General features: G+C 41.7%; 4 protein-coding genes across 4 annotated transcripts; 2 read left to right on the top strand and 2 right to left on the bottom strand.

Annotated features, from left to right (window-relative positions):
* Positions 1-1,683: 1,683 nt before the first annotated feature.
* AGABI2DRAFT_43138 (hypothetical protein) lies at positions 1,684-2,253 on the top strand (the record flags this gene model as incomplete). The annotated part of the gene is made up of 1 exon (XM_006462236.1): positions 1,684-2,253. A coding segment is annotated over one exon (570 nt), but the record flags the coding sequence as incomplete, so codon positions are not given.
* A 430-nt stretch (positions 2,254-2,683) lies between these two features.
* On the bottom strand, positions 2,684-3,848 carry AGABI2DRAFT_143965 (hypothetical protein; the record flags this gene model as incomplete). Its single annotated transcript, XM_006462284.1, has 3 exons — positions 2,684-2,863; positions 2,913-3,381; positions 3,442-3,848. The coding sequence occupies 3 exons, from the start codon at positions 3,846-3,848 to the stop codon at positions 2,684-2,686; spliced, it is 1,056 nt and encodes a 351-aa protein (XP_006462347.1).
* A 4,425-nt stretch (positions 3,849-8,273) lies between these two features.
* Positions 8,274-11,308, bottom strand: AGABI2DRAFT_143966 (hypothetical protein; the record flags this gene model as incomplete). The annotated part of the gene is made up of 6 exons (XM_006462285.1): positions 8,274-8,545; positions 8,635-8,698; positions 8,748-9,419; positions 9,612-9,794; positions 9,845-10,303; positions 10,361-11,308. 6 exons carry the CDS (start codon positions 11,306-11,308, stop codon positions 8,274-8,276), a joined length of 2,598 nt encoding a protein of 865 aa, XP_006462348.1.
* A 5,238-nt stretch (positions 11,309-16,546) lies between these two features.
* AGABI2DRAFT_56927 (hypothetical protein) lies at positions 16,547-16,720 on the top strand (the record flags this gene model as incomplete). The annotated part of the gene is made up of 1 exon (XM_006462286.1): positions 16,547-16,720. A coding segment is annotated over one exon (174 nt), but the record flags the coding sequence as incomplete, so codon positions are not given.
* Between the last annotated feature and the right edge of the window lie 1,724 nt (positions 16,721-18,444).

The raw sequence follows: 18,444 nt of genomic DNA on the forward strand, positions 1-18,444 counted from the left end.
ATCAGGTTTGCTTTTGATCTTTTTTTATCCACTGTGTGGCGAACATTGTGACCCTTTCCATTGTTGGTCAATCAGAGTTCAAACATTATGATTCACTCCATTTTTGTAGGGCGCTGCCGGTGTCCCAGGGCTGGCATCTATTTGGTCCGGAATTTTGGGGAAGCCAGGAACTTGGCGCTGACACCCTGAAAGGTGCGTTTTTCAGAAGAATCGTCATTGCGATTCACTTGCTCATTTTTCTGGGGCACCAGTAAACTGGTGTCCCCTCCCATCCAAGACATTTTTTATTCAACAAACTGCAATGAGCATCACAATATGCTCTGCTCTTGGATCGCATGTTGCAGGAAGTAGAGAAGAAGGAAGAGAGAGAATGGGTTGTGTTCTCTCAGCATGAATTACGACAAGCGCTATCAAAATGCGCAAAGAACACGGCCCCAGGACCTCATCGCTTCTTGAACCTGTACCACTACCTTCCTCTTTTGGAAGTCTCAGTGGCCACTAGTTATGAGTCGCAATAAACAATCTGCAATGGACGTTGACGCTGACGGCGACGAAGGCGACTGGTCTGATGACGAAATTCCGGAGGGTATGTACAACACTTCTGTTGGGCGTGCTCTTCTACAGGCGGCGGCTCGTATGGAAGACGAGCTCGAACTCCCCGCGGCGTCTCGCATGACGGCGCGAACACCTTCTAGGACTACTGGGTTCCCAGAGTCCTCCCTCACTCCCCTGTCCTACACTTCGGCCCCCCGACCTTTGGACAATCCCTCCCCGGCACCGTTCCCGTTGACCCCGACACCGGCTCCGACTTCCACCCCCTCCTCTGGTCGTTCCTGCACCATGACCGCTGGTCAAAAGGGAATGATCAAGCTTATCAACACCACGATCCGCATGTTTGAGGATATCGAAGGTGACCACCCGCTCTACGCGCAGTTCACAGACTGTGTGGTGCGAGCAACACACACTATCATCAAGCGTCGCGATCTTGATGATACAAAGATCTCTTCCGTCGCAGGCATTGGCTCCTTCAGTGAGCAGCTTGCAATGATAATCGGGTCGGTCGATCCCCCGCCACCGGCACTCGAACCAACCCCTCCCCCTCCTACTCCCTCGGGTACAGCCACCCCTCAGCCACGGTCTCCGTCGGCCGACATGGACATGACCCCGCGAAAATCGAAGAAGGCGAAGCCGGCGCAGCCGACCCCCCCTCCTCCACCCCAGCCACCCGTTTTTGGAAAGGGTACCTCGGTCCCTTCCAAAAATAACACTTACGCTAAGGCCGCTGCCAACAGCCCCTCCAAACAACAGCCCCCGCCCCGTCCTCAGGCTCCCGCCGCTCCCGCGGCCGTCGCCACTGCCCCTGCGTCCAAGCCTTCGGGCAGAAAACGTAGGGCTCGTCACACATGCCACGGCGCTTCGCGCCGCGGTGTGCAGCTCACTCCCCCGGCCGGATCTTCTGTCTGCGCCGCCCACGTGTCCCCGGCCATGCTGGCCGAAATCAACACCCACCTCCAGAATGACGTCAAGTCTGACGTCATTCTCGAACATGCGGAAGACTCTGGATCCGGCATCTTCATTGCCACGAGCCGAGTCCCTACTTCCTCCGAGACTGCGTGTGTGCTCAAACACATACAGCGTCTCGTCACTGTTGCGGGCGTTGTGCCCATCAAGTCCACTCCAGTTACGTCGACTTCCTACCTCAAGGTCATCGACGTCCCCATGATCCCCACCGAACCCATGGTCTGGCAAAACGTACAGCGCAGCGCGTTCACCAACGCGCTATCCATTTCGCTGGTTGGCAAGGAACTCTCCATCGCCATCAAGCACGCTGTTCGCTTCATGCGGACCTCAGCCCACAGTGACACTTGTGTTGCTTGGGTCGATATCTGTGATTCCGTCGCGGGCACTTCGGCCCGCTCCTACATTGGTAAGACAATCGTCATTGGCGGTCGGAACTCTCAAATCCGCGGCGCAGCTCCACGGCCCGGCTCTGCCTTGTGCACTCGGTGCATGAGGTGGGGTCATCACTCCTCTGTATGCCGATCAAAAGGCATTCGCTGTCCACTCTGCGGGCTCCCTCATTCCAAAGCCGCCCATCACGAATACTGCGCCCACTCAAAGCGCGATCCAGAAGCTAGGTCTTGTGTCAACTGTAGTGCGGCAGGCAAGATGAAGCGCGACCACTCTGCCACGGACACTTCGTGTCCGTTCTGGCAGAACCGATTTGATAGGGACTGGCTTAAGCGCCAGTTCCCTAAGAAGTGATCAGCGCACGTCAAAACGTGTTTCGGGAGTTAGCGCCGGATCGGCCTACCAACATTCGTTTTCATTTTCTTATGTCTACTCTCCGCCTGTTTTCTTGGACTCGCGTTCCGATACTAGGTATGGTCTGTGCCCGACTGTTTAGGTTCGTCCCGGGGTCGCATACTGATGTATCATTCTTTTTCGATCAAACTTTTATTTTTCTTTTTCTCAACGTTAGCGCTTGACCTTGTCGCGCAGGATATGTTTTCTTTTTCTCTTGGTAACGCGTCATGGCAACCGTATTCTCAGCACATTGTACATAGTGTTAGCATGTACTTATATCACTGGAATAGAAGGCTTGAACAGCCACTCGATTACAAAAAAAAAAAAAAAAAAAAAAAAACGGCCCCAGGACCTGACCACATTACATGGAACGTCCTCAAGCGACACCCTCGACAATGATGGCCAGGATCTTTACAGAAGTGGCACCGATTATCAGCAGGTCTTTGCGATGAGAACGGCACTGGTTGTTGTCGGGGTACTGGTGGAGTATACATTGGTGTTGATGTAGCCATAACCCATTGCGACGGAAGTGGAATTTGGTCCTTGAGAGTTGGTACTAATGCAACCAACTTGGTATAAGTTGTCATATATGCCACATCGTTGACCTTTAATCCATGCAGCTGCTTCGTAAGTCCATCTATCTCCATCATTCTTCCTCTCTCTCCCATCTTCTTTTCTTCCGCAAACCTCACTTTCTTTGTCTTAACCTCTCGCCTCTCTCCTTTCCTTGGCTTCTTCCCCTTTCCTTTCTTCTTCCTCTTCCTCTCTTCCTCACTTGACAACTCTTCCTCCGATTCTTCCTCTGAACTAGATTCTGATTCACTCAAATCAGATTCTTCATCACTTGACAACTCCGACTCATCACTACTCTCCTCATCACTTGTCTCCTCTCTCCTCGACTTTCTTCCCTTTTTCTTCTGTCCACTCTTCTTCACTCCTATCCTCTCGTCATCTACACCATCAGCCTCCTTCAAAAATAGGAACATCCCTGCCTCCATTACTTTCTCAACACTGGGGTAGTCTGACCGTTGCAGAGTTTGATCCTGAATTTCCAGGTATGCTCGTATTTTCTTTCTGGTTGAGGGATGGAGTCCTTTCCAGAAATATTCCTTCTTTTCGAGATCTGACAGCTACCTGGCTGCTTGAAGCTGTCCTGCAAGATACCCGAAGTTACGGTTATACTCGCTGAGCTGATCATCTTTCGATATCCGAGCTTTTGCTGACTTCTCCACCAGTTTGACCAGTTTCTTCACTGAAAAGGAGGGTTCCAGTTCCGTTTTCGAGTAAGTTCCCACTATACTCTTCTTCAACTGCCCAAAATCCTTATCATATCCATCCAGAGTTTTCCAATACCTCTTCGTCTTCTCATCTGTGTACCTCACAACTGCCTTTGACATTTCCTTAGCATCCAAACCACAACCCTTTGCTACTTCTTCGAAGCTTTCGAAGAAGCCATAAAGCTTTGCAGGCTTTCTCTTGTCAAATCTAGGTGCCTTCTTACTTGAAGGGTCAGGCATAGTGCCTTTCATGGTAGTCGACATCTTTGTACCTGTTGGAGAGGTAATCCGAGCTGGATTTGGAGGTAGAACTGGTATTGGAACTGGAGTTGGAGTAGGGGGAATAGGACGTCTAGATAACTCTTCAAAAAGGAGTCTTTGGGAATGAGCACGTAAGCTTTCTTCAACAACTGGTTGTTCTTCCTCTGATTCTGACTCTTCTCTCTTTAGCTCGTCTTCTGGGAGTGCCAGTTCCAACTGTGGCTTTGGTTTTCTTTTTGGCAAGGTGTTCGAAGGTTTACGTTGTGGTGCCTTCGGAGGCTGTCGAGGGCGTAGATTATGTGTAGAGGTTGAAATGGTGAAGGTAAGGTAGTGAGGGGGCTGTGTTTGACTGCATTACCCCTCGCGGTGGGCTCCAATTTGTACTGAAGGTGACGCGGGGAGTTCGAGAGGGGTAAGGAGTCAAGTAAGATAGAAAAATGAAGTAAATAAGAAATAGAGTTTTTCTTTTAAAATGAGACTTTCGAGCGCGAACTGACGAGGGACAAGACACTGTTCAACTATTCAAGGCTCCACATACAACTACTACAGTAACTAACTAAGAGTCCGGATTATGTAATACATAATCTTTCTTTGGCTGTCCGTCTTTCTACTAATTATCTATCTACTCGTTTCCTTGTCTAGCTACGAATCCACCAATACACTTACTTGAAGAAACTTGAAATTTACTTGAATTTCACTTGAGGCTTACTTGAGTGACAACTTGAGATTATACTTGATGAGATTTGAAATGTACTTGCTTATACTTGAAGAAACTTGAAAAATGACAGTTTATGTCAAGCATAAATCTTTTTTTCAAGAAGCTTTTCAAGTAAAATCTCTTGAATTCTTACTTGAGACATTACTTGATGATCTTGAAACTTTTTTCAAATTGCTCTCAAGTGCTATTTTTCTCAAGTTGCTCAAGTAGAATAACTTTTTACTGATGTAGGTTGGAAGGAATGACTTACTGCAGCCTATGGAGCGGGGTGGTGTATAGCACTGGGCTGATTTCAACATTTTCCTTGTCCCCAGGCTTAGGGTGAGTGACGACCATATAGCTAAATTCGCCCCCAATAAAAAAGGCGCAAATTTCACCATGTGACGGCATCTCTGAGATGTACGGAACACTAAACCAAGCTGGTACAACGCTGACCTTGGTGAGGATTGGTGCTGAATAGTGCATATTTGACTCCAACACGGCTTTCTTGACCTCGTTTTTCATGCATGTACATGTTTGAATAAAAGGCAGAGAGAGTAGATACACGTAGTTTTCAAATGATACTCAAACAATATATTGTCCATATCGACCAAGAAAGCATGTAATTCAACATCATATTGAAACCGTAAAACACAAAAACTCATTGACCTTGAATTCACCAACCTATAGGAGGAACATCATTATGGTCACTCATTTCCACATACCTGGATATACTCTGTTCCACCTACACTTCTCCCATCATTCATTCCCATGTCACTTTCTCTTTGACCTTACCTTGTTTATCTTTCCCTTCTCATGATCATTCCATGATTGACCCTTCATGTTACCTGTTATATCTTTTCGTTCTCATGATCAATCTTCTATTCTCATGATTGATCATCTTCCTTCCTAGTTTATACTTTCTTTCTCACTGATTACTCATCTACCTCGGTCATGGTTACTCAGCCCGTTCTATACTTAGTTACCTTGGGTAGATACCTTTACATATATAAGACCAGTAGATATTGTTGTACTTCCTTACGCTTTACCAATTGTATTTTTCCCTTTCTCTTACTCTCTCCTCACTCTCAAGTCTTTGTCACTTGTCTGTAACCTGAGTCCCAGACTAAGGTCGTAACACAGGTCCATTTGCTGAATACCCAGAGTCGGAGCTAGGGTTTATTATCCCCATGTAATGTCGGATTAAGGAGCTACCTCTGATCTTCATTGGATCGAAGTGCGATCAAGCTGGATTCTCCATTGGGAGTATAAGATCCACATGTTAGCCACACTTGCTAAGATTACATGTCATTCCATGACTGGCCAAGGCTTAGCTTGGTCTACATGCAGAGGCTCATTATAGCTAGACATATGTTTGTCCTAGCTAAAGGCTATATTTTTCTTAATGGTACAGTTTTCCCATATAGGTTGCCTATGATCCCTCATGTAGACTCACAATGAATGGTATACTCTGCCACAACCTCTATATTTGAATAGTACACATGTTTCATGCAAACATTATGCAAACATTACCATAAATATAATTTACATACTACATGTGTACTATGTAAATCATATGTAAATTTAAAATTCAATAAAGCCCATTTTAAGGCTTTTATTTGCATAAAGTTTAGATATATTTTACATATTGCACATATACTATGTAAATTATGTTTACGGTAATGTTTGCATAATGTTTACATAAAACATATATATTACTAAAATATAGATGTTGTGTGCTGAGCGATGAGTAGGGGTTATAGGATGATGTAGCTAAGTCTGTAATAAACTATATTTCATAGCTAAGGCTGATTTCAAGTGTAAAACAGCTTGGACCGTAACACTGGCATGAGTCAAATGAGAATCAGTCTAGCTAGTGCATAATGTCTTCACCCTCAATGGATACTTGGAGCAGAGAGAAATAGCAGGAGGAGGACCAGCACAACTTTGTAGAAATTTGGAGATTTTTGCTTCATTCTCGCATCAAGGAATGATGATACTTTGCTGAGTCGAAGTAGAATGTTGCATGGGTAGAAACTTGTGGCAATAGCAATTTGATACAAGTTACTTAACTCCTGTGCACCTGAGCCATTTTTTTGGGTAAATCCATTAATGCCCAGCCCAAGATCTGTAGTTTATCTAAAGAAAATTTTGAGTACAGGGTCAATGGTCACTTCATTCTGTGGGCTCTCCTGGGCAAACTGGCTCAAAGAATTTGTTTCATCTGTTTGTGACAATACAATCTGTCATACAAAGATCTCCTTTACAACATCTTACTGTACTCCTTACAATTCATTCTATCCTCCTTAGAGATGATATGACACCCCTTGTTTGTTGTACATCTATTCTTAAGGTTGAAGCAGCTCTAGCTCCAGCTTCCAATGTTGAAACATCACAACCTCTATATTTAAATAATACACATGTATTATGTAAACATTATGCAAATGTTACCGTAATTTTAATTTACATAGTACATATGTAATATGTTTTACATATTCAAACTTTATGCAAATAAATGTCTTAAATTGAACTTTATTGAATTTTTAATTTACATATGTTTTAAATAGTACACATGTATTATTAAAATAATATTTACGGTAATGTTTGCATAATGTTTGCATAATACATGTGTACTATTCAAATATAAAGGTTGTGCATGTTGAGTTAATCTCCATGTTAATATGTCTGATTACTGTTTCAGCATTATGTTTCACATTATGTTTCATTATATGATGTTTCACTACCTTGTGTTGAACTCCTGTTTACGCAGTCGAGTCATGGCACACACATGCCTTTCCTTACCTCTCACGGACCATTATTATTACTATAAATACTATATAGTTCTGTACATGAATATCATCACTTCTAGCTCTCACAACCTCTATATTTCAAAAATACACATGTATTATGCAAACATTATGTAAAACATATGTAAAAAAATAATTCAATAATGTCCATTTTAAAGGTTTTGTTTGCATAAGGTTTAGATATATTTTAGATAATATACATATACTATGCAAATTAAAATTACGGTAATGTTTGCATAATATTTGCATAATACATGTGTATTATTGAAATATAGAGGTTGTTAGAACTTTGCCAGAATGTCACGGCATCACACTGTCACATCTGTCACATATTTTAATACATGATAATTTCCCTCTGCTGCTACAGTTCGACAGAGGCTGAACTATCGGCATACTGCTAAAATGGCGCAAGCTACAGACTTATGTATGTACCACCTGAACTCTATAATCTTATCTTATCTTTCTTACCCCCGAATCATGCGGAACAAGTGCAATGGAGGAGAGCAGCAGCGGCTATCGGAAGAGAACCCCAACCAGACGGGTGGAGGTTGGAGGACCGCAGGTGTGTATTGTATAGGAGAGTAACATTGATAATGTGGGACGCAGTATTGGAGAGACCGTGGATGTTGCAGCGATGGAATAACCCAGACTACCGTCGTTGGGAACCGGCCCGGTTCTTCATGATGTGTCCATGTGGAGAAGTGATGGCAACATACTGTACCATTTTGACCTCATGTTCACGTGATCGGTGATCAGGGGGTTTTGTGAACATCAAATTAGTTCATGTGATGCGTGATCACCAAGTGTGAACTAGATCACCTACCAGCTGAAACATATCCCAAAGTAGATAAACATATCCAAAAAAGGAAATTCTCAATAAACAATTTCTTTCGTCTACAATAAACGTCCACAAGAAATCTAAAACTAGTGCTCCTCCCACAGTTCAAGCCCCCCAAATAGCACTCGCGGATGTCTGGCCCTCTTAGGACGTCCTCCTAAAGCAACCTCAGGTGATTCCTCTCCAATCCCTTCGCATTCTGCCATCGAATTTCGCTCGAGTGAACCATCAGTTGAAATTAGAAAGCCATCTGGTGACTGGCCAGTGAGAGTGTTGATGAGCACCGGTATGGGCACGTCACTGTAATCTTCTGGAGAATCCGTGAATGGTTGTTCCTCTACCTCTGATCCAGGGGGAACTCGGAGCATGTCGAAGGAGTCAGGCCGCAAAGTTCATCATAGAATGGTTTGTTCGTGCATGGAAAATTTCGCAGGGCTTCAAGAGCACTCGGCGATGTCAGAGATGCCTGGGAAAGATTCCAGTCAGGGCCAACACGGCACATTTTGAAGGACTACGGGATTGTTAGTTAATGAAACACAAGCTGAATACAATAAACTTACCTTAAGAATCAATTGTTGATTATCGACATCCGCAATGGCATTGAGAACCCACTGCAGGGAACAATTCCGAAGCGTTCTGAGTGTGGTGTCAAGTGCAATGTGTTCAACGCCTTCCTCGATCTGACTTGAAACCTCATGTACAATATCACGATGAGCTGACCGGCGCATACTTAGCTTGAGAACCCTTTGAATCCCGACATCCAAAGGCTGCCATACACTTGTACAACCTCCAGGAACAAAAACGAGAATGATGTTTGGATGATTTTCTTTCATCCATTCACGAAAACTTTGCGATCGATGAACGGACCAGCAATCTATCTTCCATATAGAGTGCTGGGTCTGAGGCAGGCCAAGCTCTTGCTTCTTGCGTTCGAAATACGGGGCTATTATGGTATCAATGAGAGTGCGCATCGTTTCTTGAGTGGACCAGTAAGTTGTTGTCATCGAAGGAAGCATTTGGAACCCCAGCTCCTGGGCATGATCATATCTGGCTGCCCGTGGACTTGGGCATGAAATACTTGTCTTCCCCATGTATATTGCCTGCATGGGAAGTAATTCACCGCTAGCAGAAATTGATGGAACAAGAGTAAAGGCCCGTTTTTCCTCCTGACCAACTGTAGCCACCTGTTTTTCCCCGGCCAAGTTCCATGTCCTATCAGAACCCTGCTGATACTGTAGATGAGTTGGGTTTGATTGGTGTTCACACGTAGCGCTGTGGGTATGGAGTAGTCTTGAATGAGGAAGGCTTCACGTAGGAAAGCTTCGCGAAGGATCTTTTGAAGGTTGACAGGAAATTTCTGGGCAGCCTTGGTTGCATGCCGCTCACTCCAGCCCAGAGTCTTCCGTAGATACTTACGCACGCACGAAGCTCTCTGAACACTTAAAACAGCTGCCGTCCTTAGCTTGAACCTCGTAAACCTCCGGCGCCATGTCTGTGATCACAGCGATCATAAGAGCACGGATCGTTAGTAGCGTCAGAGCAATGCCAGCATCCCGGAGTGACTTCAGCTGGAAGGCAATGCGCTCTTGAGCAGCGGGGTACAGGGACTGCACATTATAAAGTGAGGGAGGAGGTTTGTAGACGATGGCAGACATACCAGAATGCCTTCTTGACTTATCGTACCATCAGGGGAATTCCTTTTCACCTGTTCCAGAACGCCAGGTAGCCAATGAGACTTGCCTCTGGCCTGTGCCTCCTTATCGATCCATCGTCCAATAACTTGCTCCCGAAGGTTATTGAAAATGGCCGGATTTAATGTCCGGGCTTCCTTAATAATGAGACGAGGGGACCATGGCTTACCGGCCTTAGCTGCAGCCTGTTCAATAGTTGACCATATAAGAGGCATGAACCAATTCATCCGAACTGCCTCTGTTTGTTCATGAGTCAACTTCCGGCCGACAGCCTTCTTGTTCTTGCGAGAGTCGACCTTGAATTGCCGGCGGGGTTGTGAAATTTCCGCTACGGTTGCATGAGAAAAGATAGAAGTGGAGGCCTCTGTATCATTTGAGTCATCGACAGTAGCAAGCGACGAGTCATTGATTGAATCATTAAGTTTCTAAGGGTTTGTCAGCGAAACAAACCTCACGACAAACAAATCCCAAACAATACATACCTGTCTCTTTCTACCCTCCGGTACCCCGTTCACGTTGTTTGCCGTCTTCACAAGTCGTTTCCGTTCACGATAATTTCTGTGGGCTTCACAGTGAGATTCCAGCTTCTGTACTTGCTTTTGGTGTCTTTTCTGCCTCTCCTTCTCTTTGTTCTCTAACTCCCTCTCAATCAATTTCTCAGATTCTTGAATTTGCTTGGCTCGTCTCTCCTCCACAGTCACGACTGACCAGTAATCTGTCAGTTTTGATTTGCGATTCTTTTGTCCCAACGCTGATGGTAAGGATTCTAGAGAAGCCTTGCCAATTATATCGGGAACTTCTTCAATTGCTGGCAAGTTTATGGGGCAGGGGATGGAAGGGGAACTGTGAACGGTAATGGATATATCATTTTCGGGGTAGTCAATGAAAGTGACGGTGGTGGCTAATGGTTGAGAGTGAGCTTGAGGTGCATAGCTGACTCGTTTTAGGATCTCGTTCGAAACACGATTGAAGAGTTCGAGGTGAAGCGCCGCTGGATCACAGCTCATGCTTGGCGAAGGTAAGGTGAAGGAATCCTGGAGGGCCGTCACCGCCAGAATTCCGCAAGAGTGGCTGTCTGTTTGCCGTATGGTAGGGAGGTCGACAAGCACCGGGTTCAGAAATGGGGCATGACAGCAAGTCCACCATTTTACAACGTCCCACAGAAGCAGTGGGATCTTCTTCGCAAGTGAGTCTCCATACTCAATCTTTCTACCACCGTCACTAATGACGAGGGCCACCCAATGTTGCTGGCCATCGAAGGGTTCAAGATTTGCTATGGTAGCCAACCTTCCGCTGGGAGAATTGACCAGAGATTCCCCAACCGTTCGAAGCCACGCGAGCTCTTGCCTATCCCGGTACCTCCCTTGATCCTGGTAGGTATCAAGAAGGAACATTGCGAATGGAGATCCTTCAATTTGCGTTGTTGTCATGTTTTCCGGATTGTTAACAAGGTCAGTATGTATCAATGCGAGTGCGTCGTCGATTTCTGAGCATGATAAGTAGCTGGACCCAAAGTATCTCCATAGAGTATGGATGGGCAGGCTGTCTGCGAGTCCATGAGGTTTTTTTTCCCCCAGGGGAGTGATGTGAGTATGATGCTACTTTTTTGAGCTAGCTGTCGGCGTTCTGATGATTTCTTTTGTCCTATCAGGATGGTAAGCCAGTCTCGACATGGAACCCACTTCCGGATAACGTCTTTAATGGCAACAGTCTGTTCCCAAAAGGCGATTACCCACAAAGGATACTCTCTCCCTCTCGATAGCCAGGTCTGGTTGAAGATGATAGTATGTTACGGACTGGAACCCAGCTTCTCAGGCATCATGGCTAAGCATGACAAGATCTTGAATCAGCTTTGGTGAAGGGATAGGGAGGCACTGGAGTTGAGTGATTGTACTGTCGTCAATGTCTTCGGGTTCGGAATTGCTGAAGAAATCCACGGATTTATGTCCATGGTCAGTATTGTTGAGAGGGGGGAGATTGTATCGAAGGAGTGAATGTATTGAGATATGCGGCTCAGGTATCAATTGGTTTTTTATGTTGTAGGGAATTTGAAACGCAAGGGTTTTGCTGGACATCGGAGTGAGAATGATATGGAAGAGAGAAAAAATTTATTGGGGTAAAAATGTCTACAAAATACCTGTCACTACAGCGAGGGATCCTCAGTCAATATACTGAAGGCAACGGACAGCTAAATGAAGTGATCCGTAGGTGGCTGTGTGTCAGCTGTGAACCTGATCATGAGTATCATCAACCTCGGTGATGTGAACATTATGTGATCAGTCGTCGGACTTGTGAACATCGAGTGATCAGTCACCCGAGCCTGTGAACTTACGTCTGGTTGACAGCTGTCATGATTACGTAAGTGGCAGTGAACATAAGGTCGAAATGGTACAGTACTTCGGAACTCACTGGCACCGCGGAATGTCCTTTTAGATAGTTGTTTGTACTTGTGGACACTTTTATGGTTTGTTTGGTTTTGTTGATGTTTTTATGATCAATTTACCTTTATTTACTTACTTTTTACTCCACTCTTCTTCTCTCATGTCAAATGTATAATTAGTTTACTTTCTCATATGTCACTTCTTTTCTCATGTCAGTATATAAATAGTTACCTAGGGTAGTTGGTCTGTGCACTGGTCTGTGCGCTGCAGTCTAGGTATATAAGTAGGTAGAAACTTGTAGAAAACTCTGTCGAGTTCTCTTAGGTTCACGCCTAATATAACTTTTGTCACTCTACTCCTTAAGTTCTTAAGTTCAGGTGTGACCTGTGACATCACAGTCACAGTCACCCTAACCACTGCGCTTGCTACAGAGATCTGTCCTACGGACACCGCCCTGTAAGGCAGCTCTTCCAACATCCAATGAAGATGAGGAACCTAGTAGCGACAGTATCTTGTTGGTTTTATTGGTTTCATCACTTTGTTTCTCCCCCAATCTCTCTAACATAGAACAATTCTGGGCTGAATACAAGTATGCCCAAGCCACCAATCATTTACCTCTCCCAAGTTCTTCAGTTCCATCTTCTGCTGCATGTGAGAGTTCTATCTCACTGGCAGAGGAATCTTACCCAGGCCAGGTATATTTTTATGACATAGTAAGCCAATGTGTCCCCTTGACAACTTGCTTACTGACATGCTTACTATAATAGGCAAGTGAAAAAGTCCTGGTTCTTCAAAATACCTTCAGGGAAAGGCTAGTTTTCTCTACTTAACAACTGTGCCTTTCTCAAGTATAGTCAGATTGCCATGCATACTCTTAAAGTATATAATGCAATGACTGGAGGTTTCATTTCTATCTCACACACTGTCTTCTTTCGGCAATATTCTGCAAATCATTATTTGATCATAAAGGAGATGAACATTGTAGATGGTGATTGCCTGGAGCTTGACTCCCTCATTGCCAACCTTGATGATCCTGTTGATGTCATGTCAAAAGATTACAACTGTATTGAGAGTTGATATCAAAGTTAAATCACACCTTCAAAAGAACTTCTCTTGTCAATCCCGTCTCTGACTCAAGGCTTCTTGTACTCTGAGCAGGGGATCTAGACTAATGAGAGACATAAACACAAGCAAAATTTTGATGATGAGGTTTTTGAACTGTGAACAAAGATATGGGAGGGCATGGGCGATACGTTAAATTCACATCTACTGGGCAGTAAGTACCCAATTGTAGAGCATCAGGAAAAATATTTTTTTCTTAATTGTACTTGGGCCTATATATCTTAAGTTTCTTGAAAATGACTTAAACACAACCTTAATATTTCAATACTTCCTCAACAAATATTGATATATTATTGAAACACTACTGTATTTTTTGTTTTCATACTACTTGGGAAGTATTAAACATTATCTAAACTTGACTATATTTTATTTCCATATATGGAAAAAATACAAACAAAAATAACATATTGTTTAAATATTATTTCATTATTTTTCAAGTAGTATGGAAATAAAAAATACAGTAGTGTTTCAATATTATTTTGATAGTTATAGTAGAAGTATTGACATGTTAAAGTTGTGTAAAGGTTACTTAAACTGTACTTAGTTGATGTCTTTCTCATAGATATAAAAATGTTGGCAAAAAGATAGACTAGTGAAAAGTCATATATATAAGTCACACAAGTACATAATTCAGACAGTCAAGGTCAATTAAGACAATAATAAGCTTAAGAGTGAATGAGTTAACAAAGTGATTATATTAGCATAGTAAATATAATACATTGGATATACAGAGGGATAGGACTAGAGAATGAGAGAGGATGGATGAGAGGAAAGATGTTCTATAAGTAACAAATGAGCATAGAAACATAAAAAGATAGAAAGCACTTACTAAAAACTATTAAAGAAAATCAGCTCAGCGACAATGGAATGTGTGTCCACTATATCTTATTCACCTAAAGGAAATTGGCTACATAAACATGAGTACATGTTATATAGAAGAGTACAACACAACATACATACCTCAGTGATAACAGAACGTGTGCCCACTGAGGTGAAGAAATAAAGTTTGTAGCTATATATAAGTATCTCAGCATATGCTGCAGGGTTAAAACTGTGCAGTAATGCATGAAGAAATATACAGTTTAACCAGGAACTATATAAATGACAGGATAGGAAAGAGATGGAAAGCAGAAAGCCGAAGTCGGCAGTAGAATGAAGAACACAGTCAGAAATAGAATATTAAGATAAAAATAGAAATAGCCAAATAGGAAGTTGGAAGTTCATCTGCAATACCTTCAGTGATGAAGTACCTCAATAACCATGAAATCTACAAAATTCCCTCCCCCCCCAAATCCTCTCAAAACTCCCCCTAGAATCTCTTTACACATTCCCCTACATATCCACCATATCCCCTTCAGATACCCTAAAACATGTTCTAAAAAGGCAAAAAAAAACATCCTAGATAGGCTTAGAATGAGCTGGATAAGGGTGGAGGAGTAAAATAATTGAGAACTTACTGAATCATAGGTCAAAGAGGCCAGGAAAAGGGTAGGGGAGAATGGGAAGGTCATGAATGGTGGTGATGAGGAAGGATCAATGGTCATGCTTGAAACAAAAGTTCAACATGTCACATCTGGACTTGGGATTTTTGAGTCTTTTTTTTTTTTAAAAAAAAATCAAAGTTTTATATACTGTACTGGTGCTTGAAGTCAGTCTGGTCATAGCATACACATCTGTAACTACAAGTAAAGAAATAGAGAAACTATCCTTCCTCAGCAATGAAGCCAACAAAGAAAACCTAAACAATCCCACTTTATCTTTTCTCTTTTATGATCTATCTTTACATTTCCATGATTGATCAGCTTCCTTACTAGTTTGTACTTTCCTTCTCACTGATTACTCATCTACCTTGGCCATACTTACTTAGCCCGTTCTATAGTTAGTTATCTTGGGTAGATTGTCTTAATATAAGTAAGTGTAGATACTCTCTGTATTTCCCTATGCTTTACCAACTTGCTTTTCCCCTTACTTGCCCTCAAGTCTTTGCCTTTGTTGTGACCTGAGTTTCGCCTTAAGGTCGTAACACTATCCTTGACAATCTTCAAAACAAGCTTATCGGTTTACGAGATGACACTGAGAATGATGTTCTGGACATTGTTTGAGTTGCATCTCAAGTGGCATTGATAATGGTAGATAAGTATTCTCTCTTTACTACAGACTGTGATATCTATCAATTTGCAATTGGTATGTCAGTTTTATTTTATTTGCTTAATGATAAGTCTAATATGTATATTTCAGTCTTATGTCCTGATCGGAAATTGAAATGGTTCAAAGTGTTATGAATTTACCAACCTATAGGAGGGACGTCATCATGCTTACTCATTTCCATACCCCTGGATATACTCTTCTCCACCTATGCTTCTCCCATCATTCATTCCCATGTCACTTTCTCTTTGACGTTACCTTGTTTGTCTTTCCCTTCTCATGATCATTCTTATTGTTCCCTTGATTGATCTTTCATGTTACCTGTTATATCTTTTCCTTCTCATGATCAATCTTCTATTCTCATGATTGATCATCCTCCTTCCTAGTTTATACTTTCCTTCTCACTGATTACTCATCTACCTCGGTCATAGTTACTCAGCCCGTTCTATAGTTAGTTACCTCAGGTAGATAGTCTTAGTATAAGTAAGCGTAGATACTCTCTGTATTTCCCTACGCTTTACCAACTTGCTTTTCCCCTTACTCGCCCTCAAGTCTTTGCCTTCGCTGCAACCTGAGCATTCGCTTTAAGGTCGTAACACAAAGACCATGGATTTTCGGCCAGCAAAATCAAGGATATCAAAAAACGTATTTTGGCTTGCTTTACTCAAAGTTATGCAACAGATAAGACTTCTCAACCAAATGTTGTTCAACAAGTAGTACATAAGATATCTATGCATATTATGATATCTTTACTAATATTTGTACAGAAGAAACGCTCACCATTTGTTATTCATGATTTTTCTGCTACGTCTACTGCTCCACTCGACCATCTTCAAACCTATCTCTCTGAGCCAATCATTCCGTCATCCCAAATCCAAGACGCTGGTGGCTAGTTGAAGTGGTGGGCTAATGCTAGTAGTCATCAACCACAAATTGCGAAAATGGCATCAGATTATTGCTCAACTCCTGATATTGTGTTATCTTTGTTTTATCAATTTATTACTCATGATTAACCTTATAGCATCTTCTGTTGACACTGAACGTGCATTCTCTGTTGGACATCATCAAGTCAATTTTTTGCAGCACAATATGGCATCACAGTCATTCAAAGCTTGTATGGCTGTTGGTTCATGGGTTAATTCTCCAGTTTGTCCACTTATATCTGAACTAGAGAAGATTCTTCAAGATAGGATCAAACCCAAGGATACCAAGGAAAAGAAAGCATGTGGTACCAAACAAGGAGAGTCTGAATCTGGAGAAGAATTTGGTGATTTATCTGGAAATGATGAAGAAGATGAAGAGAATGAGTATTAGCCAGTAATTCATGCTTTGAACTAAACAAATTATGATTTGAATATGTTGCTGTGAATTTTCCGCTTTTTTTGAAATTTATTTCGTAAACATCGGCCATGATTTGACTCAGAAACCAAGTCAACACTTTTATATATCATGCAAGCACTGAGTTTTCTCCAAAATTTCTTATGGGTTGAGCCTGTTCACAAATGTAACCACTATGGATTCAAAAACTAATGAAATGGCTTGAAACTTAGTATACACAACCTCTATATTTCAATAATACACATGTATTATGCAAATATTATGCAAATATTACCGTAATTTTAATTTGCATAGTACATGTATATTATCTAAAACATATCTAAACAATATGCAAACAAACCTTTTAAAATAAACATTATTGAATTAATTATTTATATATGTTTTACATAATATATGTGTACTATGTAAATGACATTTACAGTAATGTTTACATAATATTTCCATAATACATGTGTACTATTTTAATATAGAGGTTGTGATAGTTACTCTCAATATATAGCTCTACAATATTCTCAAATAAAATTTTCTGTTTTACAAAACAGATGCATCCGGATTTTGGTCATCCACATCCATCCGAATCCAGATGCACAGCCATCCACGGATGGGATCATGGATGGATGCTTATGTCATTTATACTGGTCTCTAATCTAGCACTATCTGTATTATAATTTCTAATATATAGAAAGATTTTCATCAGTGCTAAAATCTAATATTTTATTTAGTCCTATATCTAAAATTTTACAACAATTAGGTAAGCCAGGAGCAAGCAATTGATATGTTTTGTTAAAACTTTCCAATGTTGATTGCATTGACTTCATCAGGCATATCTCCTGCAAATAGTCTGACACTCTGTTTTGAGTGAGCCAACAGAATATGACACATATAGTGTTCTTATGGAGGCTTTTATCCTGCACAAATCATCTCACAACTGTTATACCATATTTCTACAGATATTTATTCCTGGAAACTTGACCCACCTTTTGACACACATAGATTACTTTTACAGGGAGGTTGTGAAGTCAAGAAGGCTATTGTGTTTATGGAGCTGTCACCCCCCACTAACTTTGTGAGTGAAGATAAAATATCATGAATTGAGTATTTATTTTGTAGGTTTTGTTTGTAAAAGATTTAAATATGTTTTAGATAATATACATATACTACAGTATATAAATTAAATTTACAGTAATATTTGCATAATATGTGTATTATTAAAATGTAGAGGTTGTGAAGACTGGGATATTTGCAATTGTCTTTTTTAATTCACAACCTAATATAAAATCTTGTGGTTAACTTAGACCTAACCTTTGTTTTGACCTGGAATGTCTCATGGCTAGTCAGTGGGAAGATTAACAGCCCGAATGTTATAGTATTAGCTTACATATGTATTATTAGTAATATTTGTGATTGTTATAGATGAATTGCCTTACATTCTCTTTCCATAAAGAAAAACCCCAATTTGATCAGTTTCCTACACAACCTCTATATTTAAATAAGACAGATGTACTTATGTAAACATTACCATAAATATAATTTACATAATACATGTCTATGTTAAATATATGCAAAGAATATATTCAATA

This window comes from Agaricus bisporus (genome assembly GCF_000300575.1).
Source record: "Agaricus bisporus var. bisporus H97 unplaced genomic scaffold AGABI2scaffold_7, whole genome shotgun sequence".
In the NCBI taxonomy this organism is placed as follows: domain Eukaryota; kingdom Fungi; phylum Basidiomycota; class Agaricomycetes; order Agaricales; family Agaricaceae; genus Agaricus; species Agaricus bisporus.